General features: G+C 39.1%; 1 protein-coding gene across 1 annotated transcript in view; it reads left to right on the top strand.

Moving 5' to 3' along the window:
• The first annotated feature begins 1,017 nt into the window (after positions 1 to 1,017).
• The window catches only part of pah (phenylalanine hydroxylase), a 29,083-nt gene continuing 6,148 nt past the window's right edge, over positions 1,018 to 23,952 (top strand). Inside the window, 6 exon segments of the mRNA NM_001032313.1 lie at positions 1,018 to 1,087; positions 3,694 to 3,798; positions 12,000 to 12,183; positions 21,098 to 21,186; positions 23,275 to 23,342; positions 23,612 to 23,808. Coding sequence (NP_001027484.1) covers positions 1,046 to 1,087; positions 3,694 to 3,798; positions 12,000 to 12,183; positions 21,098 to 21,186; positions 23,275 to 23,342; positions 23,612 to 23,808 — 685 coding nt within the window. The 5' untranslated portion in view covers positions 1,018 to 1,045.

The following is a 23,952-nucleotide window of genomic DNA, read 5'->3' on the forward strand; positions in this document are numbered from 1 at the left end:
AGGCAACCTCTACAGTTTCTCATATGTGACCTGTGATATAGGGAATTTGTTTGCCAGCCTGCACCTGTTTTACCCACACTGTAACTTACTTTTAACCAGACAGGGTGTTATTAGGCCCTGGCCTTAATAAAGAACAACTTGAAATAAAATACTTACTTGAGGGTGGATTGAGAAGTTGTTTGAGTAAGATATGCTTAAAGGAAAACTATACTTGAAAAAGGAATACTTAACCAGCAGATAGTTTATATTATATTGTGTGGCCTATTACAGAATCAAACTGGAATACATATATCAATATTTATCAGTAAATATTGCCCTTACATCCTTTCCCTTGAGCCACCATTTAGTGATGGGCTGTGTGCTCCCTCAGAGATCACCTGACAGGAAATAATGCAGCTCTAACTGTAACAGGAAGAAGTGTGGGAGTAAAAGGTGAAACTCTGTCCATTAATTGGCTGATGTGGCCTAGCATGTATGTGTGCCTTGGCTTGTTTGTGTGCACCGTGAATCAAATGATCCCCAAAATGTTCCTTGTTTTTGACCACTGATAGTTTGTTGCAGGGTTTGATTTACAGGCAATAATGTGAAATTAACGGCTGTACTATTACATTAGCCAGCCATAAACATTCTTCTTAGAGGAAAACGCTTTCATTTCATTCAGTAATTAGTAAGGCATGTTGCAATACTGATGCATAACACATGTTTGCACAAGCACATAAAAGAAAAGTGCCCCAGAGTCCTGAAAGACTGCTGCTTGCTGTATTTATTAGAAAAATGTGTATCTCTTCTTGACTGGGACAGATATGATTTAGGAGGAGTTGGCCAGAGAATGAGGCGGAACCAAGTCACATGATGGCAGCGCCCCCTCAGGAAAGGTAGTGATTGCAGGAGCTTTAAAAGGGGCTGGCTTTTTAACTGGACATCTGAGATGAACAAGACTTTAAATACATTCACTGGGGCTGGAACTTTCAACCTGAGCCAGCAGAGGTGCTGAACATTAGCTACTCACCTTGCAAAGAAGGAACATCTCATTCTACAAGCAAACATGAACGGGGAAGCCAGCAAAATAAAAGGAGGCCACACCTATGTAAGTTGGGGGTACCAATAGAATTGCTGGTGTGCCAGCTATAAGGAATGAAACTAGTATTAATAATGCAGTTGTTTTTTTAATGCTCACATTTTCATGTTCCCACCAACTTTTCCACAGAAGAACTTATTTTTGCATGGGATCGTATCAGCATATACACATTGAAGTGCAAGGAAAACTGCTTAATAAGCAAATACAGGCTACGTTTTATAATTAAGAAACTAATTTACCCATTTTTTCTTTCTTGCTAATGTCTTCAAAAACAGTGCATTTATGAGATTATTAATTGCACACACCAGCCATTTTATTGATAGCAGATGTGTTTATGGTTAGACAGAGGGATGGGAAAAAATACAATTACTGGGGTTTGGAGGGGTCATAGACAAACCTTGGATACCTGTGATATAATGTCATAAATCTAGACACCACAGGTCTTTTTTTGTAATCTAGGCAACTAGTTCTTGCTGTCTCTTTTTGTTTGCCTTGAATGGATTGGCTGATAAATGTATTTGTGCCAATCTGTTAGGCACATACATATACTGTGTATATATCATATGTAGATAGAGAGAAAAGGGAATGGAAGATAAGGAGGGAATGCAGATTTAGCTATTTTACAGTCTGGAAGCATATGGTCAAGCTATCTTATTGTCACTCTCTATATTACAGCACATAAACATAGCTACTCAGCACGTGAACAGCTTACAGTACTGTGTAAACTAAAGAAGCATAAATGACTGACAGTAAAAGTACATGTTTACATAACGCATATTTACCACTGAGCTGAACATATGATTCTTTTCTAATTAAAGGGCAGATTTATTGTAGAACAATCTGGCAAAGCTACAAGGATTCCCAGCAGTTCAATGTATTTAACTATTTCTCATAACTTCCTGACTGTTTTTACTTTGAGCAATCAACCATCATTCTGTCCTGTGGAGTGCTACTCAGCGCTGCCCAGCTTGCTGAAAGAAAGGATTATCCCATGCTGTAGTTATTCATTATTTCATTATGAAAATACAGGTATGGGACCTGTTATCCAGAATGCTACCAAGGGCATTGCGGATAAGGGGTCTTTCCGTAATTTGGCTCTCCATACCTTAAGTCTACTAAAAAATCAATAAAACATTAATTAAACCCAATGGGATTGTTTTGCATCCAATAAGTATTATTTATATATTTGTTGGGATCAATTACAAGGTACTGTTTTATTACTACAGAGAAAAAGGAAATCAGTTTTAAAATTCTGAATTATTTTATTAAAATGGAGTCTATGGGAGATGGCCTTTACGTAATTCGGAGCTTTCTGAACAACGTGTTTCCAGATAAGGGATCCAATACCTGTACATCTTTTCTGTTAAATCTTCAAGTGCTGATAAAGTTTTGCCAAGCAGTAACAATGGCAACCATAATATATGTATTCATTTTAATTAAAGGCCACATTTGTGTCAATATTTTTTATTTTATGTAAATGGTTTAGACATATTGCACTGATATTTACCACTGCTTTAAAGCTTCTGTATAAAAGATTCATTTGGAGTGGAACTTTTACTATTGAATTTGAACCCAGTAAAGTAGCTCTAACGGTATGCATTTAATGGTACTTGGCATTCACTATGTTTAATGTGATCCATTTCCCTGCGCATATTTTGGTTTTATCCACAAACCACAAATACTTTCCTAAATTGGCCTCTTTAGCAGTTTCATCTGTCAATTTTGCAGCAGAAATGCAAGTTAATTATTAAAACCAGCTGAACAATGAGCTTTTGGGTCAAGGTTGTGTAACCTCTGCATCCACTACCGTTTCAGTCCCTTTGATGTGTGTCTGCTAACAACAACCACTTTGATGTGTGTCTGCTAGCAACAACCAGTCTTGTTTGTGTGACCTATGAAAGAACTATGAAGAGACACCAGTGTGAAAATCACAGCCCTCTAGTAGTTCTGAGCTACAGCTATCAGTCTTAAGAGTTCTTTTTATACCAGAGATTTGTATTGGTTGTAACAAAAGAATTGTTTGCAAGGCAAAATGTGTATATTATCTGTAGCTAGGATTTGTCCTCAACAAACATTATATTACATTTGGAAGCAGCAGATTTTACTGGTAACAACATAAGATTGTTTTGCTACGGCTGCCACAGAAGAATATTCAACTGGAGTGAGTAACCTACACTTAGGTAGGTTGAAGGTTTTCTATTGTAGTGCACTAGCACTGAAAAAACCCAATTACTAGTCTTCTTAAGGGGTCTTTCAGTAACATGCAGTATACATTAAGTCTGCTAAAAAATAATTTGGACATCATATAAACCCAATAGGATTGTTTTGCCTTCAATAAGGATTAATCATATCTTAGTTGAGATCAAATACAAGGTGCTGTTTTTTTATTACAGAGAAACAGGAAATAATTCCTAAAAATTTTGATTAAAATGGAATTTATGGGAGATGGCCTTCCCGTAATTCAGAGTTTCTGGATAACAGGTCTCCAGATAACTGATCTCATACCTGTACTTTTCCTTTACCTTACAATCTTTCTTCTGGTTGGAAAATGTAATAACGCAAAAGCAAGTTCATAAATGATGGCATTTTTATTAAATAATTGTTATTATTTTCAGGAGGTAAACGGCATAGAAAACAACCAAGAAGACAACAGAATTTCTTTGATTTTTTCTCTTAAAGAAGAAGTTGGAGCTTTAGCCAAAGTCCTGCGCATATTTGAGGTATGAATGAATACATGCAACAAGTGATTTCAGTCTATTTAATTTACAGAAGCTGCAGTTTAACAGCTCTAGCTGCTTGCTGAAGTAAATGCTAACTAACTTGTATGCCGCTGTCTGGCCCATATTGTGATATTTGGTATGTGGTGTTCTTCTGCCACTGTAAGGTTCTATGTTTTAACTATACATAAGCATGTATCTATGGAATAGGCTGACCCTAACCACATACCCAGGCTAATTTCTACTCATCCTGAAAAATGAAGGTTACTATACACAGGCGTGGGGATCAGGGTCCTTTGAGAGTCCAAGCATTTCCTATTATAATGTTGAATCCCCAGGGTGGGTTCTTTTGTTGGGTTCTGGTATTCAAACATGAAAGTCATGTTTTCTGCAATACATTTTTCATTCTTCAATTCAAGGGATCATGAAAGCCAAAGGGAGAAAGAAATAATATAATCAAGTACTAGCCTGGCGAGGTCACACACATTTATAGTATCTGCCCTCACATTCAATCCCTATATATGTATTTGTTTCTAAAAAATGGTTTCTGGGCAAACTTTTCTATTTCTATTTGAGGTTCCAGGGATAATGATGTGGTCACCAGTTCTAATAAGATCTTGAATATGTGCAGGGCCGCCATCAGAAATCACGGGGCCCCTCACAACCCCCACACCCTCAATGGCCCCTCCCATCAATACAAAGGACATACAGACTTTGGTAGCCAGGGCCCCCCTAAAACATTGGTGGCCAGGGGTTATGTTTTGCATTGGTGCCAGGGCAGGTACCCCCTAAAACATTTCTAGCCAGCCCAGGGCCCCCTAAAACATTGGTGGTCGTCCCCCAAATTACTCATACTATGGCCCGCTCCCCGCTGCTTCCTTCCGCATCCTTCAGCTCCCCCCCCCCAGCATCCTTCTGTTTCTTTCCGGGCCACCCAAGCATCCTCTGGCTCCCCCCAGGCCCCTCCAAGCATCCTCCTGCTCCCCCCCAGCATCCTGCTGCTTCCTCCAGGGCCCCCCCCAGCATCCTCCTGCTTCCCCCAGGGAACCCCCATCATCCTCCGGCTCCCCCCAGCCCCCCCAAGCATCCTCTTGCCCCCCCAGCATCCTGCTGCTTCCTCTAGGGCCCTCCCCAAGCATCCTCCAGCTCCCCCCAGGCCCACCCCCAGCATCCTGCTGTTTCCTACAGGGCCCCCCCAAGCATCCTCCAGCTCTCCCCCAGCATCCCCCTGCTTTCCCCAAGGCCCCCCCAAGCATCCTCCTGCTTCCCCAGGGCCCCCCGCAAGCGTCCTTCAGGGCCCCAAAGCGTCCTCCAGCTCCCCCTTCCCTCCCCCCAGCGGCCTCCTACTTCCTTCCACTCCAGTGGTGTCCTCCGCTATGTGCCGCGGCTCCCCGCTACTTCTGCGCTTTTATAAGGTTGCGTCTCGTGCGTGTGACGTACGCACGGGCACAACCTTATAAAAGCACAGAAGTAGCGGGAAGCCGCAGGACATAGTGGAGTATGCCAGATAGATAGGGAGCAGGCCAGATAAGGGCCCGGACAAAGGGGGCCCAAGCTAAGGAAACTCTAGCACGGCCGGTTAAAGTTAAAAATGCCCGGGCCCGGGACGATTGTATGTGTATTTGTATGTAACAGAATGATCCTTTTGTAGTATACCTTATAAGATTTAGTAGACTGATATCTTGTAATATTGCATGGGATGCCAAAGGTATCACATACAGTGCCATGACAGTTAAAAGAATACCATACCGTGAATTATTGTAATTATTAATGAGGCACCAACATATTTTGCAGTGTTGTACATTAAATGGATATATACGTTGAACATACAGATTTACATACAAAGTAGCCAATAAACAATGCAAAAGGTTAAGAGGGGCCTGCTGAAAACAGTGAAATCTTGAGACTGAGAAAGAATATTAAATATTGCATATATTCTACAGAATGATTAACTATTACACTGGATAAAATGTGCAGCAAAGACCAGATGTGTAATTTGCTACCTGAAGTCACCATGTTTTTTGCATTTTGCACCCCTGCCTTGCATTAATGCCCACTTGCATGAATAGCATAGGGTAGGGTGGGGAAGACATGCTACATAATATATCAATTGTCCCCAAGTTTTGAGTATTTTTTAATGGGATTTGATAACACTACTATAAGGTGTAAAGGTGACCATACATTATTAGATCTGCAAGGTCACCAAAAAAGCAAATGTTTCCACCGATTTGCCCACCTAAGGTGAGCGATATTGGAGTAATCTGATTGTTTGGCCTTTGACCCAAACAATCAAATTACAGTGACGGGAATAGGACCCATTGGAGCAAGAACCGCATCTATGAGCCAATGTGGTCCCTGATCTGACTGAAAAATCAAACCTGCCCAATCGACATCTGGCCATTTTTAGGGCAGATTTCGGTCCAGTAGGCCCATCAGGAGTCCCCATACGCGGGCAGGTAAGCTTCCAAATCAGTATTAAGGATGCAGGCAGCTTAAATCTGCCAGTGTATGGTCACCTTAAACCTCTATATTAATAGATGTTTCACTGAGATAGGTAACATATCTGCTTGAAATGAATATTTGCCTTGATGGCACATGTCACAGCACTGTCTAAATGTTGTGGTTTGTAAATCCTGTATAGTATAGCCTGTAACAGAACCTCTTTTGTTCAGTTCATAGATGGGGATGACTGAACAAGCAGTTTAGGTAAGACTGAGACAAATTTCCAATTAAAAAGTGGCTTTTCACCTCCCCTGACAACTTGCAGGGGGCTGACTGAGGCAAGTTTCACAACTGGCCTCATGGCAGCAGCTCCCGGTTATTGTTGAACATTAAAGGTGGCCATACACGTAAAGATCCGCTCGCCTGGCGAGGTCGCCAAGTGAGCGGATCTTCTCCTGATATCCGGGGGAATTTAGGCTAATTCGGTTGTTTGGCCCAAATCAAATTATAACGACTGTAATGGGCACAGTCGGTTCAGGGACTGCATCAACGAGCTGATGCGGTCCCCGATCCAACTGAATTTTTTAACCTGCCTGATCGATATCTGGCCGATTTCAGGCCAGATATCGGTCGGGCAGGCCAGTCGTTGTTGCCCCTACAAGGGGCCGATATCGGCAGCTACAACCGGCCCATGTATGGCCACCTTTACTGTAAAGCGAAAACATCCTGAGATTGTCTCTTTGATAGAAACAAAGAGTACTGGAGTCTGAGTATGCATGGAAGGGTATGCAATTCTGGCATGTTGAAATCAGTTCAGCCCCTCTATTCCTCCCAGAAACAAAAAAAAGTTAAAGTTTTTTCCAGTCTTTTATTCTGTCCTTGTTTCTTTTTATAATTAGTGCAGTTAATGTCACATCAACAAGAGAAAGAAAGTTAATTATCAGAGTAATTAAGTTTAACAATGATGTTTACTGCAATGTACATGTATTTAACCCCCAATGTTGCCTTGGCGCTGATACCTGACTTGTAATCATTAGTGAGAGTGCACGCACAAACGTGTGCAAGCTAAAGATTAACAACTTTCCTCTAAGCCCATGGAAGGTAAATACAAACTCTGCAGCATGTGTGAGTATAGGATAATTAGAGCACCTTCCTTAAACCCCGCCACCCACATGCCATAATTCAGTGTATTATTCAAATACCAGTGTCATGTAATAATAGGGCTCATTTACTAAAGGAGTTCAAAGTGCTAAAAATAAGAACCTTTCTTCAACCCACCATGCAACATTTGTTACTGGAATTCCAGCACAATAGCACCAGCAACATTTTGAACCGGATAGCAAAATGTGCTAGGCACAATAAGAATAAGGTATCCATTTGAGCTGCCATACAGAAACTTCAGATGCCCTGCCTAGGAACTCCAAGAGATAGTAGCCAGCTGCCAGTTAGAGTACCATCTACAATATATGGCTGCAGTAAGAGTTAGTGATGTACTGAGATCCAAAGGGTGTCACTCTTGGACTTGTGAGTGTATAAAATATGTAAGACACAAAATATATAGTCTTTGAATTACAGGAGCACGCCGATTACTTTTCAAATCAGTACAGACTTCTAGCTATCAGGATAAAATGTAAACTTATGATGATGACATTCAAAGCCGTTCACAAGTCTCCAAGTATTCACTAAAGCAATTATTTTGCTCTTTGACTAATCTACTCACTCACTAGGGGTCATGACTTATCTACTCAATCATTAGGGGTCATTTGCTTAATGTATTGCAGTTGCACTTTGCCACGGTCAGTTGCAAGAGAAAATCCCTGTCATTAAAGGTGCTTTCATCAACATGTGCTCCTTGCACTTCTGAATAGTGTTTTTCTTTAGGGTGAAGACACACAGAGATACTATTAGCAGCTACTTATAGGGCTCTGGCACACGGGGGAGATTAGTCGCCCGCGATAAAACTCCCTGTTCGCGGGCGACTAATCTCCCCGAGTTGCCTACCCCTGCCATCCCACCGGCGAACATGTAAGTCGCCGGCGGGATGGCAGACGCGCCGGCGCGATTTTGCGCAAATCGCCGAAAAAGACTCGCGAATCTTTTTCGTCGATTTCCGGAAATCGCCCCGCCGCGTCTGCCATCCCACCGGCGACTTCCATGTTCGCCGGTGGGATGGCAGGGGTAGGCAACTCGGGGAGATTAGTCGCCCGCGAACAGGGAGTTTTATCGCGGGCGACTAATCTCCCCCGTGTGCCAGAGCCCATAGTGGCTACTAAAATAGACAATGCTGATCATTTACTGATAACAGTCTCAACATGTGTTTTAGCATAGACCATTCTCAATATTGTCTATGGCAGGGTATTTTTTGGCATTTAGTAGCCGTGAAAAAGTAGCTGCTACTAGTAGCTCCATGTGTCTTCACCCACACGTTACTCGCACTGCAGTAAGTAAATTACCCCTATTATGTCTTCACATACACATATTCAATCCATAGGCTCCATAACCTCCATAGCATCCATAGGCTGCACACCTTCTCTGCAATTCCCACATACATTGCATTCAACTTGTTAAAAATCTGCCTTTAAAGGATTTCTTAAAATGCATTAATTCAGAGAAGCTGTTTTCACCTAGCCCAGTATGCACTTAGTATACACTATATTTCACTAAATGCAATTAATATGCATGGCTGTATTTAGGGCCAGTGCTGCCCTAGGCACCAGACCTCAGCCCATTTCCTTTTTCCAGTGATCAGCCAGCACCCATGGGCTGCCACCGTAGGCATGGGCCCTCGGGGGCCTATATGGTAAATACAGCACTGGGAATATGTTTGTAATTTATAAATACATGTTAAATACTTTAATGTATACTTTGACTACCACATAGCTGAAGTTTAAATATTCACAGGAGACTTAGCTAAAGAATAGGGCAAAAATGTTGTACATTATTTAATGGGCTTCTGTACCAGCTCCAGAGCAACCACAGCCCTTTAGCAGGGAAGATATGTGCCTTCAAAGATGCCCCAGTAGCTCCCCATCTTCTTTCTACTGATTCACTGCACATGCTCTGTGCTGCTGTCACTGATGCACAAAATGCTCTATACCAGTGATCCCCAACCAGTGGGGTGACTTACGGGCAAGTTTTGGTTGAATAAAAACAAGATTGTCCTACCAAATAAAGCCCCCTGTAAGCTGATAGTGTGCATAGAGGCTGCCTAATAGCCAATCCCAGCCCTTATTTGGCACCTCCATGAACATTTATGGTGCTTGTGTTGCTCTCCAAGTCTTTTTACATTTGATTGTGGCTCATGAGTAAGAAAGGTTGGGGGCCCCTGCTCTATACTATATATATTGAATATAAATGTAACTGTAAAATGCTGATTAGTAATTCATTTGGATTCACATAACATGGTAGCTCTGAAACAAGTGCAATTAGCATCAGAATTTAATAATCAGCCCTGTAAAATCAGCTTATATGACAGGCCCTAAGCTTAACTTCTCAACAGCTGCTCAGAGCTCACTGAGCATGTGAGTGTCACTGACACTTCCAAACAAAATCCAAAATGGGGAGTTCCTGTGACAAGTTTGAAGGCCAGGATCGTTACTACTATAGAGGTGCTGAACCTCTAGGCTGGTGCACAAAGTTCAGTATATAGGATATGGCATTCTAGCCATTTTCATTTTAAGGGTTTAGTTCTCCTTTTAAATGATAATAGACACCAAAGAGGCAGAGCACAACTATTTAGGGTATTTGCCGTTGCCCATCCTTTCTCAAGTAAGTGTGCTAAGCAGACGACATGTATCAAAAGCTACACAGTCCTTGATCAGAATCCCCAGCGTTGTTCCATCATGCAATTAGACGATAGTTGGTACATCCATGAGTCTCCATACTGAGTTTACAGGCTAGGTATTTATAAATGTCTTCAGTACCTCTCATCCGAAAGAGCAGAATTTCTGGTTGAATATTTAAGGAAAAGGGTTATATAAGGGTATACATGAGAAGATGATATAGTTTTTTAGGGTATTTATAGGGCTATTAGTAGAGAAATGTAAAAAACTTCAATGCTGTCTTTCTGTTCATAACTTTTATATGAAATTCCCTGCCCTGAAGGCTTATTTACACCATGCAGTTAAAGACTAGGCTAATAAACATGTCATTGTTTATGTGCATAACGCTTTAATATTGTTTAGAATTGTCTGTGGGAAGCTTTAAACTTTGATTGTAAATTAACAAACACATTACCTAAAATAATCTGTTTTTACTTGTTTTGAGGGCATATTTGTGAATATTTTGTTGCACCTGTGGAACATTTCCAGATTGTTACACTTTGCTCAGATGGCACTTAGAGAGGGAGGATAGAGTCCCATCTTGATAATACATTTCAGATGGTCTTGAACTCCATCCAGGGCTTAAGCAACATATAAGGGGGTGGTGCTGCAAGTTCCTATGAATAACAGAGAGTTTAAGCCTGTCAGCCAGACGTGGGTTCCATCATGAACCTATAGGATTCTAGAATGAACATCCACCCCTTTTGTCTGTTTTACTTGTTTTCTTTAATTTTACTTCTTTGAAAAGAGTAAAAAAACAAAATTCTTTTGCACATTCCCCACCCCCAAAATCAACGGCTAACAAAACAATAATTCCTGAAAGTTTGTCGCAAACACACTGCAATAGCCAGTCGAGTAGCTGTCACACGGAGTATGAATATCAAGAGTATGATACAAGAATAATGATCACAGCATTTACTGAATGGAAAGATATCAGGAGTTATTTCCATCTGCAAAGTGCAATCTGTCATGTTTTTAATCCAGATTGCAGAAGTTTTCCCCATAACCCCCTGTAATTGCAGCAATAAGAGAGTTGTGTCTGATGCAATTGTGCCTGATTAGTCAAACTTTTGTGTTTTGATGCGAACTAAAAGCAGTTGCACTGACAATTGTTAGAATGGCATCGCTTCCCCTGGTCAGCATCAAAATTACATCTACACATGATTTTTTAAGTGCAAGTTTGATGCATGTATTGATGCAGCCCACAATAAGAACCCTGAAATTACCACCAGACTGAAGGTAGCAATAGGTGTAGAATGCAGCATAAGGGGGTGCAGGTCGGCCCCTGTTTTTAGCCGGCCCCATTGCAGCTTGGGACCTCTGTCACCCCTTTACTTGTGTGTCTAAATGATGCACAATTTAGGGGATGGGTAGGAGGTGGGTGGGGATACCTTTTTGCCTTCACCCCTCCAGCCTTACCAATGCAATGCTAACTAATGCAGTCAGTGGTGTACAGTGGTTTACAGACCTACAGTAAAGCACAAAGTGCACGGGCAGTGTGCAGAGTGAAAAAATATGCAGATTGCTCCCTTTTGGCACTTTTTTACTGCCTTTTGATTTGTAATTGACCCCTTATGTGTCTAAATTAATTTAACAGGAGACATTTTATGTGAAGGTTTGTCTGCACTTTCCTTCAATAATAATCAGTGATTAATGCCAATGATCTAACTCTCACCCAATGCAAAATAATATTAAATAATTAAGTAAAGGGTGATGCACTGACTATACAATAATCATTGTTTATACCTTTAATTCATGTTTTCAGCATTAGCTTCCTTGTGTGAAGATGTTCAACAGAATGTATTTCTGTGTTTCCTGCTGATCTGGAAAATGTGCTTGATAGCCCTATTGCCACTAGATGGAGCAGATGTATTTTAAATAAAAATTATATAAGTACAGGTGAGAAATACAATAAACACATTTATCTGTATCTAATTGCAGGAAAAAGATATCAGCTTGACTCACATAGAGTCCAGGCCTTCTCGTCTCAATAAGGATGAATACCAATTTTTTATTAATTTGGATGACAAGAGCACCCATGCTTTGGATGACATTATTAGTTGCCTAAGGAATGACATTGGAGCAACCGTGCATGAACTTTCCAGAAACAAAAGGAAGGATGCTGGTGAGATGGAGTTCATTTTGTTTCTGCGCCTTAACATATTATGTTAGAAATCAAAATATGATAGAAGGATCTAAGTTTTTAGCTAAATTATATTTTTTGGGTCACTATACTTTTGCCTAGCAGTAGCAAGACCTCTGGGGTGGACTGTGACTGAATGACCAGCTGAATGGGGACATAAATAGCACTGTTCATAGCATAGACATATTCTGTTTCTTTCCTTCCTGTAATGAGAGATATCATAAATCAGATAAATTCTGCTGCATATACTGAGGGTTTTGTGGCCCTTACTGTAATACCAAACAAACTTCCAAAGCCTTTGGAAACCTTTGGAGCCTTAAATTTTCTCTAATTACAATTACTAATTATTACAATTTTTACTCTTAGTAAGAAAAGACATTTGCATGGATTCTGGTTTTATTCATTGATGTTTAAAGATCCTCTTAATGATTAATGACGACACTGGTAGTGACTGGCATTGTTACAGTAAATCCAGACTAAAATTTTAACATTGCAGCAATCACTGCCGGGCTAAAGGTAAGGGGCACGCTAGGCAATGACGGGGGAACATGGCTGAGTCGTTCCACTGATCACTGATGAAATGTGTGGCAACCTGGGAAGCTATTAATCACCCTGCTTCCCCCAATAGAGATCAAGAAAGATATAAGTTCCAGCACCCAATCTGCTGAACCCTAGACATGTGTCTCTTCTACCTACCCATAATTTTGGCCCTGGCAGGAATAGTTATAATAATTAAAATAGCTTTTTAATGCTCCTATGTATCACATGCGATGTACAGTACACATGTAATCCTACATCATTATTAACAGCCAACGCCCCCCCCCCCCCCCCCAACCACTAAAGGGTCTGCTTCCTCTATAGTTACGCCACTGTCAGCACTGGCAACAGAACGTCTGAAAATGTATAGAAGTCAGTGTGAATATTTGGCACTAAAATATTTGAATTAAGCAATCACACGGAAATGCCCTCTACTGCAATTTCACACAATTACACAATTTAGAGTAGATGTGCATTTGTATTTTTCAATACTGCTTCCTCTGCCAAATGCACGATCAGATATATTAAAGGCCATGCAAATATTTTCCATGTTTGATGTGACAATTATTTTACAAGAATGTAAGTTTCCACAATATTGACTAAAGCATGTTTACCACCCCATGTTTGCTCTGGGGTGGCAAACACCATGTAAAATCTATATTGTAAGTTTGCCAAAATTCTTTTACCAGAAAATTATATAATGATAGAAGTGTGATTTAATAAGCAGTAATATCTTTGTATCTGCACTTGGGAGAACCCCAGTTTTGCTTAGCAGGAAAAGCCATACACAACTTAGATTATTTTTTAAAAATCCACAATTTGTCACTACATTTTATATCACTTCAATGTTACAGAGTTGTAAGACACATCTTTTCATGCATAGTGGGGAATTGGAAAAGAAATTGCAGGAATGTCCCAGTTAATATTCATCTCTTTATTGTATTCTTCACTGCACAGCATCAACAGGATTGGATTTCCAATATTAGTTCTCTAAATGTAAGGAGATGCTGTGCATTTCTGTGATTCCAACTGACCCCATATGGATAAGCCGCCTGTCAGGGAGCATTCCCTACCTACCTCCTGTGGAGAGCATCCTTAGTTGATAATAGAAATCACTGACAGGGCAGGTGGGCAGTACAGACAGATGTCTGCTCTTTGGAGAACCGTGACTAATACGCCTTTTCCAGGTTACAGAAAACTATGCTGTAATAACAGATCATTACAAGATATAGAGAGGCATGCATAGCAGCCCATTATTTTATATCAGTGTGAGTCAACCATATTCTTCAGTGAATTCAGGAAGTTTATTCTATTAACTTTGCTCTGTGTTTAATGTTATTTTACTATAAACATAGAGACTTAATAAACCAAATGAACCTGGAAAAAGGCTGGCATACACTTGAAGTCCACCCAGAGTTGTGTCACTGGTCAATTTGCCCAATTTGTTCTGCCAGTAAAGGCCAACTGCTGGTCCTTCACAGGTTACCAAAACAAACTGATCAATAGCCATATATCCATTCAGTGACTGATCACCAATGTGATCATTTGCTCAATAAATTTACTTGTTCAACCTGAATATGCTCAATGTCAAGCAAATATTCTAATCCACAGCAGATGTCAACCAGTTTGAGAAAAATGTCTCATTGTCCAACTACCTGTCTGTGCTTAGCTTAAAACAATATGATGCAAAATTATGAAACCATTATTATTATTATTATTAAAAAATTTTTATAAAGCGCCAACATATTCCGCAGCACTGTACAATAAGTGGGAACCATGCGTTTAATTGAAATTACATATTTCATGTTAGATTGTAGATGGTTATACCAAATAAATGGTTATAAAAAGTAGTTGAAGATTTGAAAATATAAATACAGTATATATATATATAATTGGTCTAGGCCTCTTAAAAAAGAATCTTCAGGTGGCCCCAGTGCACACCATCACCATGTACATATGGCAACCCTCCCAGCTTGTGCCCCACACCCTGCCAGGCACTCGTCCATTTACCCGCTGCTATCTTACTTGCAGTGGGGAGCAAATTTAACTTTTTTTTCATGGGGGACTACCATACAGCAGACTCCACTGCCCATATCCCCACCTCCCCCCTGCTGTATGGCAGTTACATCACTGTGTTTATTAACGTCTGATGTCTAGTTGTCATCCTTAAAGGAACAGTAACACAAAATTTTCATATCAATTCTAAATACTTTTATTAAGCTATGTAACATTAAAAAATTGCAATATTGTAAATAGTTTTTTAATAAATTACATTGCCACTGACTTACTGGGCCAAGCTCAAAAGGCGATACGGCGATGGGGTAGACTTCCGGTTTAATCTGGAAGTTGATTTAGTGCATTCTTCGGAGTCCTTTTTAAAGTGATTTATAGTGCTGTATTCATAGGGGGTTGATGGTGGGGCATTTATGTATCCCCCTCCCATCCTCTAACCCGTAATAGTAATAATAAAAATATAGTTTTTTTATAGCCATTTTTTTTCTTCCATTTTTCTTTTTTCCGTATTCTTTGTTAACTAACATACAAATAATGCTAACCAGTCAAATAAAACATGAATACATAAATAACAGAAGTGTTCCTGCATCCTATATTCCAATCTTTCTCGTTTTACCAATTTAAAGACATCACTTAATTAAACATGAAGTAGCAGCCTAATACTTCTGGCTTCCATTTGCCTAAATTTAACTTAAGTCCATAAGTGGTTTGGAAGTGACGCCAGATCTCAAAACCCTCTCAGAGCACATCACACAATATAGACATTCTGCCACACTGGAGGAAGAAGAGCTAATGTTAAGAGAACTGAAAATGTCTGCAATCAACAAATATCCTATTCAGCCTGAACTTCCTCCTGTCCTCTGTTAATTTGATTATATTTAGGAAGACACATTAGTGTGTTTGCTTCTAGTCAGACAATAGTAGAGCCATCCAATAGACTCTACTGGTCTATTTCCTGTGCTCCAGTGTTTATGTCATGGTAAGTAACCACTGACTACGGTCTAGAAAAACAGCCAATTTATCACATTAATTTGGCATAAAGTTAGAAACTGTCAAGACAAATCTTAAAACTACTTTTCTTATTAGAAAAGGCAGGTCTCTGGAGACACTGATCTCTATTCTTAATCTGGCCATTATATTTTAAAGAGATAGGATTCACTTTATTGAGCCAGCAGATGTCTCAGTCAAACCAATTTTCAAGACACGTGCACGGGAAGCTCTTCTAATGATAAAAGTGAAAAGTTTACAGCTTATCTGACTTTAAGTAGATCCTCTTATTTAAGGAGTTTAATATACATTTACAATATCTTCTTAGCAGCCTAAAATCCTTCCGAGGTGTCAAAGTCCACTCACATCATGGCTCAAACCCTTACAATCCTTTTTGGAGAAACCATAGTAATCTTTTCTGTCTAATTATAATCATAAAATGATGTCTCTGGGGTATTAGTTTCACCTTTTAACACACATACAAAAGCCATTCCAGATCAAAACAAAATAATCCATTGTAGAGATGCTCCAAGAATGTTGCACATATGGAGACGAACATGCTTGCTAGCTTTATTTATTGATCAAGCAGTTATTCATGCACACGGGTAGGTGCTTGCACTATGTCTTAAATATTAGAGATTAATGGGTAGTTATCATTATGCTGTTTATACCTTGCTTCTATAAAGCAGTTACTGGCTATGTTTGCATGTTTACACCATAGTGTACAGAGACATTTTGTACAATGCATTTTTCTGCCCTCCAAACATTCAAAACTACCCCCTAATGTTGCCTAAGGGAACCATATGAAAATGTCACCATAGGCAAGTTAATAACAATGAAGTTGTAAAAGTATTTCTGTAGCAGGGACACAAGTTTGCTCATAACCAGTACAGAGAATTAAAGTACAGGCATTGTTAATTGACTTAATGGTACAAAAGACATAACAAAGAAGGAAACAGGGGGCTGTTAGTCCTACTGACCCTTGCACAATCAATACATATCAGAGAAAATTTATTCTTAGGTGCTTGTGAATGTAAATACAGTATATCAAGTAAAACACCAAAATGGACATCATAGTCTTTAGGAAGCAGTGGTCCAAAATTACATTTTATCCAGTCCCTGTATGTAGTGTATATAGCTCATAAATACAGGTATGGGTCCTGTTAACAAGAATGCTTGGGACCTGGCATTTTTTTTTACAGATAGGGGATCTTTAATTTGGATCTCCATACCTTAAGGGGCTGATTTACTTACCCACGAACGGGCCGAATGGAGTCCGATTGCGTTTTTTTCGTAATGATCGGTACTTTGCGATTTTTTCGGATTCTTTACGAATTTTTCGGATCCAATACGATTTTTGCGTAAAAACGCGAGTTTTCCTATCCATTACGAAAGTTGCGTAAAAAGTTGCGCATTTTGCGTAGCGTTAAAACTTACGCGAAAAATGCGCAACTTTTCGCGTAAGTTTTAACGCTACGCAAAATGCGCAACTTTTTACGCAACTTTCGTAATGGATACGAAAAACTCGCGTTTTTACGCAAAAATCGTATTGGATCCGAAAAATTCGTACAGAATCCGAAAAAATCGCAAAACATACGAAAAAGTCGCAAAATATTCGTTTTCAAGTCGGAACTTTTCCAATTCGGGTCGGATTCGTGGGTTAGTAAATCAGCCCCTTAGTCTAGTAAAAAATCATGTACATTAATATTAATTATATTGCCTCGAATAAGGATTAATTATATCTTAGGATCAAGGACAAGGTGCTGTTTTATTATTACAGTGAAAAAGGAGATCATTTTTAAAAAAAATGAAATTATTAGAGTCTGTGGGAGATGGCCTTCCTATAATTTCAAGCTCTCTGGATAGCAGAGAACAGATCCCAAAAACCGTAAATATCTTTTATTCTTTTCTGGTCTTTATATGGATGTCTTTATTCTGTTATTAAAGTGAATCAGGTTTTGGATAGGTGAAATCCAAAACAAGTTAGGCAGGAACTTGCAGAGTACAGAAATAGGGAGGTTACTGGTAGCAAAAGAGAAGAGGGCTTTTGTGGAGCTATCAGCAGCAGGATGAACATGTTTAAGCATACAGAAGGGCAGGAAGCATAAAACATATAAGCTATACTTGCAGATGCATCAGTGTTACCCTAAAAATGTTTAAGGGCAACTAAAGCATGTTGTAAATCATTTAACAGGCCCATATTTGCACACGTCTCCTCAGGATGCTATATTTCTGGTTAGACACAGTTGTTAAACAAAGACCACATTTAAAAAAAAATCCAAGTTAAACTTTTCACTTCTGCCCTATTTTATAAACAGAGGACATTGTGATAATTATGTAACAACAGCTCCTTTGGAGACAGACACACAGCACTCAGACATAGCACACATATATTTCATTCTGTGACAGAAACACAGGCACTTCAGTGCACTTGATTTAGGAAGTTAAAGAAACACTCCACAGATGCTTCATTCATGGAATCCCTCAGGCCTCCAAATCATGGGGGAATTGTAGAAATGGCGAGACTTTTTACTATCCAAGCTATAAATTAATTAGACGTAAATGTAGCCATTATTATCTCCATCACTTACAATTTTACAAATAATTGTGTTTTTCTGCTTGACGTACAAATTGCTAAATAATAGGCTATTGCGTTTTTGACCCCACTGTAAATGTGGTTACAACTTGGGTGTTCAGCGATAACTTTTAAAACTCTTCTTTTATATATGGAAATCACATCAGTATTAGTCAACAGAGAACAGGCTGCCTTCAGTTGTCACTTAGGGTCAGTGTTAAACCAGCTTGCTCCTACTGTTTGCAATTTACCATCAAAATTGTCAGTCTGTCGGGCTTCATGTACTGGTAATAACTGGGGTGCTTAGAGAGTAATATAAAAATGATACTGGATTTGGTGGGTGTAATAAAAACACAAAAATAGAAACATTGTTTTTGAGATACAATTGAATAGCTTAATAAATATATACTGTTAAACAGAAATAGTGTTCTGTAACCTTTGTCGTGTGGGGAGCAAAGTTGGGGGTTTTAGTTTTATGGCCTAATACCTAGTTTAGAATAAATGTGGTCCTTCTCCCAAAAACAGTTTTTTGTAGAGTGAAAGATCATTTTAATTGTAAGCAACTTTAAAAATATATTGATTAAATATTTTTAATCAATAAATTATTATTGTAAATTTGTAAATTCAATTGCAATTTAAACCAGTTTGTCTGTTTATATTCCTTTCACTGCTAGTTCTCACCAGGACTGGACTAGGAGCCAGTAGACCCTGGCATTTCATATACACAGAGGCCCAAAAAGTCTCCCACAGGCTCTGCCATTTTACCTTTATTTTCCAGTCATATCTTGCGTAGACATGTATGCATGTATATCTTTATTTATAAAGCGCTACTTACGTACTCATCGCTGTACAGTAGAACAGATTAATAGAAACGGGGTTATTAAAATATTAATAGATAAATACAAAGTATAACAATAAATACAAATACATGTACAGTTGAAATAAGTTAAGAATAAAATTTTAGTATACTGGGAAGTAAAAGTAATATGGCTGTGTAAGATGGTGTAGCGCAGAGTACAAAATTACACTTCCACTTATCGATGCAAGTGCTGTACTCAAAGCTAATTGCACCAATACATGCAATTATGTCTGCCACTAAAGCACCCATTGTGTCCTCTTTGCACCAGAGGCCACCCCTTTAGATTAGAGGGATGTGGTTTTTCACGGTGAGGGCAGTGAGGTTGTGGAATGCCCTTCCTAGTGATGGGGTAATGGCAGATTCTGTTAATGTCTTTAAGAGGGGCCTGGATGAGTTCTTGAACAAGCATAGTATCCAAGGCTATTGTAATGCTAAAATCTACAGTTAGTATTGATGCTGGTATTTATGGTTTTAAAAATCTCACAGGAATAAATAGAACATGGGTGAGTTTTTATGTATTAAAGAGATACTGACACCAGAAATTAAACCTTTTTTACATCTATCATGCTATTTATAATTTTGTCATAATTTGTGATCATTCGTATTTGTCCGATGCTGTGACATTCCCTATCTGATCCCCCATGTTCCTCTATGAGGGGGCTGCCATATTTGTGCAGCAGTAGGCCGTTAGAATTAGAAGTTATAACTGACAAGTTGGGAAGGGACAGTCAGGTTGGCAAAATAGTCAGGTTTAGGAACTTCAAGTAACAATTACTTACAGAAGCAGCCTTATCAGCAAAGAATGGTCAACATGACCTATAGGTAACTTTTTATATAGATTCATATTTTAAAAAGTTGTTTTTTGGTGTCAGTATCACTTTAAGTTTCAAACTCACATTTTGACAAATCTGCCCCTAAAACTCTGTTAGAAAGGTGTAAAATGACAAAGCAAGCTCAAGTAATTGGGGGTGCCAATTTGTAAGACAACCCCCAGCAGTGTCAGACTAAGGTGTCCAGGGCTCACCGGGGCTGCCGTCCCAGTTTCAAGCTCCTCCAAGCTACCAGACGACACCCCCTTTCCCCCTTGGGTGCACATGTACCTGTAACTTTCTCCTTGTGGCCCCAATCCAGGGGAGTGCCTTCAACAGTAGGGGGCTTGGGGTGGCTTGGTTGACTCTTGACCCTCAGTGACTCTAATTGCGTATCTCTTACTCTGGGCTACATATTCTTTTTCGGTGAAAAGCACACTGGCCCTGGCTAGTTTTCACCATGGTGGGATGCTGCCGTTTCCCATTCCTTGCCTGGCATCCCCTGCAGCTCTTTAGACTTGACCCATGCATTTTTTTTGAGGTTGGGGCTGGGGATGTCTGGTAGGGGGAGATGGCAGCACCACTATGCCAGGACAGTGGGGATATAAGCAATTATCATCACTAGCGTTCCTTGACCTTTAATAAATAGGGAAAATATTGAACTGCTATTGAATCTCTGGATTCTACTTAAGCTTTGATAAATCTGCCTCCAAGTGTTTCTTTTAATATTTGTTCAACAATTTTTCAAACATCCTACACCACTAAAAATGATGGATCTCAACAGTTAGGGACCCTGGGAACTATAGTTCACAGCTGTCAGTGGGTTAAAGCTTTTTTTTATCTCTATCAGTAGTGTTAGATGACTTGCCTGGACTCTAGGAAAGCAAATTTCAGGGGGTCATAGAGACCTATGGTCACTCTATGCTCATGCTAATGGAGAAGCACAAGCTTAGTGGAAGAAGACACAGTTCCATACTGGGCTCCCTTATCCCATCAGACCCTTCTGCAGGTTTTGCTATATTATAGTTACACCACTAATCTCTATCTGATATTGCGATTCTGTGTCATCAAAGGCTACCAGCACAATTTAACATTACTTTTTTTTCCTTCTTGCAGTTCCTTGGTTCCCACGCACCATCCAAGATCTTGATAAATTTGCCAATCAGATTCTGAGCTATGGAGCAGAACTTGATGCTGATCATCCTGTAAGCACAATGTCTTTTATGGATCTCCTGTGCCCAGTGGTGCAAAAGTTCTGCATAACCACACTATTTTACAACCAGAGATCATTTGAGTCACTTTTGACTCAAATGCTTATTGTCTGGTGACCTATAGCAACCAATTAACAGGTAGTATTTACTAGTCAACTGTTTAAAAACAGGCATCTGATTGATTGCTTTGGGTCACTAGATACGGGCAAATTCCTAAATTTGAGTTGCAATTATCTGCTGAGTGATATAAAACATTAGCCTAAATATTAGATGTATGGTATAAATATGCAGGTAAGCTCTTTGTAACAAATTTTTTAAATTATTTTTTTCCATTCATAATGAATGCAAAAGAGCTTTATGAGTATTAATTTTATTTTTGCACATTTTCCTTTGTGTCAGATATTAAAAACATTTAAATGTGCCCCATATTATACAATCTATGAAAATATACACTTTTTTTTATAGTTACTCTAAGGAAAATGGCATATAAAGAAATGTGTCACCCATGGGAAATCTGTGCTACTGTGGACAACAAATGTCCTGAAAAAGCCTTTCCTTTGACTAAAATTTGGATTGCCACATGTAAAACACATTTTTAGTTCTCTGAACTTAAAAATGTCTGTGAAATGCTAAGTCCCATTATAAAAATGTATTCAACCGGTTACTGTATTCAATGGGGAAATCTGACTTCTTTTTAGATCAGGACTCAGCCTGTGATTCTGGCCTTTTTGCCTGCTACTAAATTATCATATAGATACATCAGTAAGCTGGGCAGTCACAGGTGTAAGTAGGAAAAACCTTAATAAACTAGTCTATGTCCAGGATCAGGAATCTGGGCAGTTGGCCTAACAAGGTTACCCCACATCAGTCATGACATCCACACCACACCATCCTACAGAATTCAGGAAAAAATAAACAGCTGGCTGTGTCTTGTTTTCTGGTCCACTGTGGACACCCAATTCTGTTTTATATAAACAGCAGAGCTCTACTTTGTTGTGAACTTCTCTAATCTGCCATCTATGCAAAATATTCTTTTGAAATCCAAGTGCCCTCATTTAATTTGTTATTGCAGAGATCTGATGAGTTGCTCAGGTGTGTTTTATACAATATTGTCATTGCCGAGGAAACAAAACCCCCCAACATGCAGTTCATTTATGACTAATGCACCGGGATAAATCAGGACCACAAAAATGGTGCTATTACTTTAATTGAGCTTGGGGCAATTATAGATAATTGGCTCCTGGAGTGCTGTGGCCTAATCTAATATGCATTAGGCATTGTATCTCCTGATTCATGATCTTCAGAGAAATATTTTCAAAAGGCCTATAAAAGGGATGCAGAAATAAATTCCACAATTAAATCCAGGTTTATCAATATTTTTACATCCCCTTTTTCTTCAAAAACGATTTTTAAAAAAACCTTTTTTATCTGTCAGGTCTATTGTCCTCTTATAATATATATTTTCCTTGTGCACTCCTATTGGCTCGTGTATTACACATTTGTCATTGGCTTCTAAGGTCTCCAAGCTATTTCAGATTTAGCAGTCTTACAGGAGAACTTTATGTTCTGAACAAAAACTTTTTCAAGAGGTAATTCATTTCCCAATTAAGAGTCCTGTCAACGAATCTTAATAAATAGGTTTATCAGTTAGTATTGCTCTTTTACATCTTTTCCCATGTTAGTCCATTTTGCAATGTTCTGGGTGCTCTCTTACTGATCAGCTGACAGAATAAAAGCAAGTTCTAAATGTAGCAGGGAAAGTGTGGCAGTAAATTTCTGTCCATATATTGGCTGATGTAACCCAGCACGTATGCCCTGGGTTTGTGTGGGACCCTGCATGTCTCATACAAGCCAATGGGCCTGACAATGTGTAAAATGATATTTGGTAAAATCCACTGGCACTAGAAAAGTATGTTTATATGAAACAGTGCTATAAATATGGGATGTTTTGTATGAACATTTTTTAGAGAGACCTGGAGAGCATTGATACCTCAAAACAGGGTAACTTTTTTCTTATGGAATGCTTTGACAGAAATGAAAAGATCATTTTATAAGGTAACATTTATTTATTTTCCAACCCAGGGCTTCACTGATCCAGTTTATCGTGCCCTCCGTAAAGAGTTTGCTGATATTGCTTATAACTATAAACAGTGAGTCTTTTATTATTTTGTTTGCTCAGTATGTGTTTTAATGTAAATTATTCTATTCCCTCTGTAAATAGTATATGCAGAAGGTACACACACAGCCACGCACATGTTTCTGTACAATTGTAAGCTTTTGACAGTAGGGGAATAGTTTTGCCTTGAGATGTTCCATCTTTTAGTGAGAATAGCTGTTATTCTTGCTGCCCCCGGGTAAAGCTGTATGTTACAGTGAAAAAATGTGCATTTTTTATGGACTAATTTATCTACAATTTCAGTGGCCAGCCAATCCCACATGTGACCTACACAGACCAAGAAAAGAAAACATGGGGCACAGTGTTCCGAGAACTGAAGACTCTGTATCCCACTCATGCTTGCTATGAACATAATCATGTGTTTCCACTGCTGGAAGAGTACTGTGGATACAATGAGAACAATATACCACAGCTTGAAGATGTCTCCAATTTCCTGCAAAGTAAGTATTACATTAGCTCTATAGGAGCGTTTGGTGTGTGGCCATAGTTGCTACATATTATACTACACTTTTTTTTGGCTTTGTTTTTTTTTTTAACTTTTCTTAAGGTTTGCTTTATGTATTAATGTGTTTATTCTATAAATA

This window comes from Xenopus tropicalis, chromosome 3 (assembly GCF_000004195.4).
Source record: "Xenopus tropicalis strain Nigerian chromosome 3, UCB_Xtro_10.0, whole genome shotgun sequence".
Lineage (NCBI taxonomy): Eukaryota > Metazoa > Chordata > Amphibia > Anura > Pipidae > Xenopus > Xenopus tropicalis.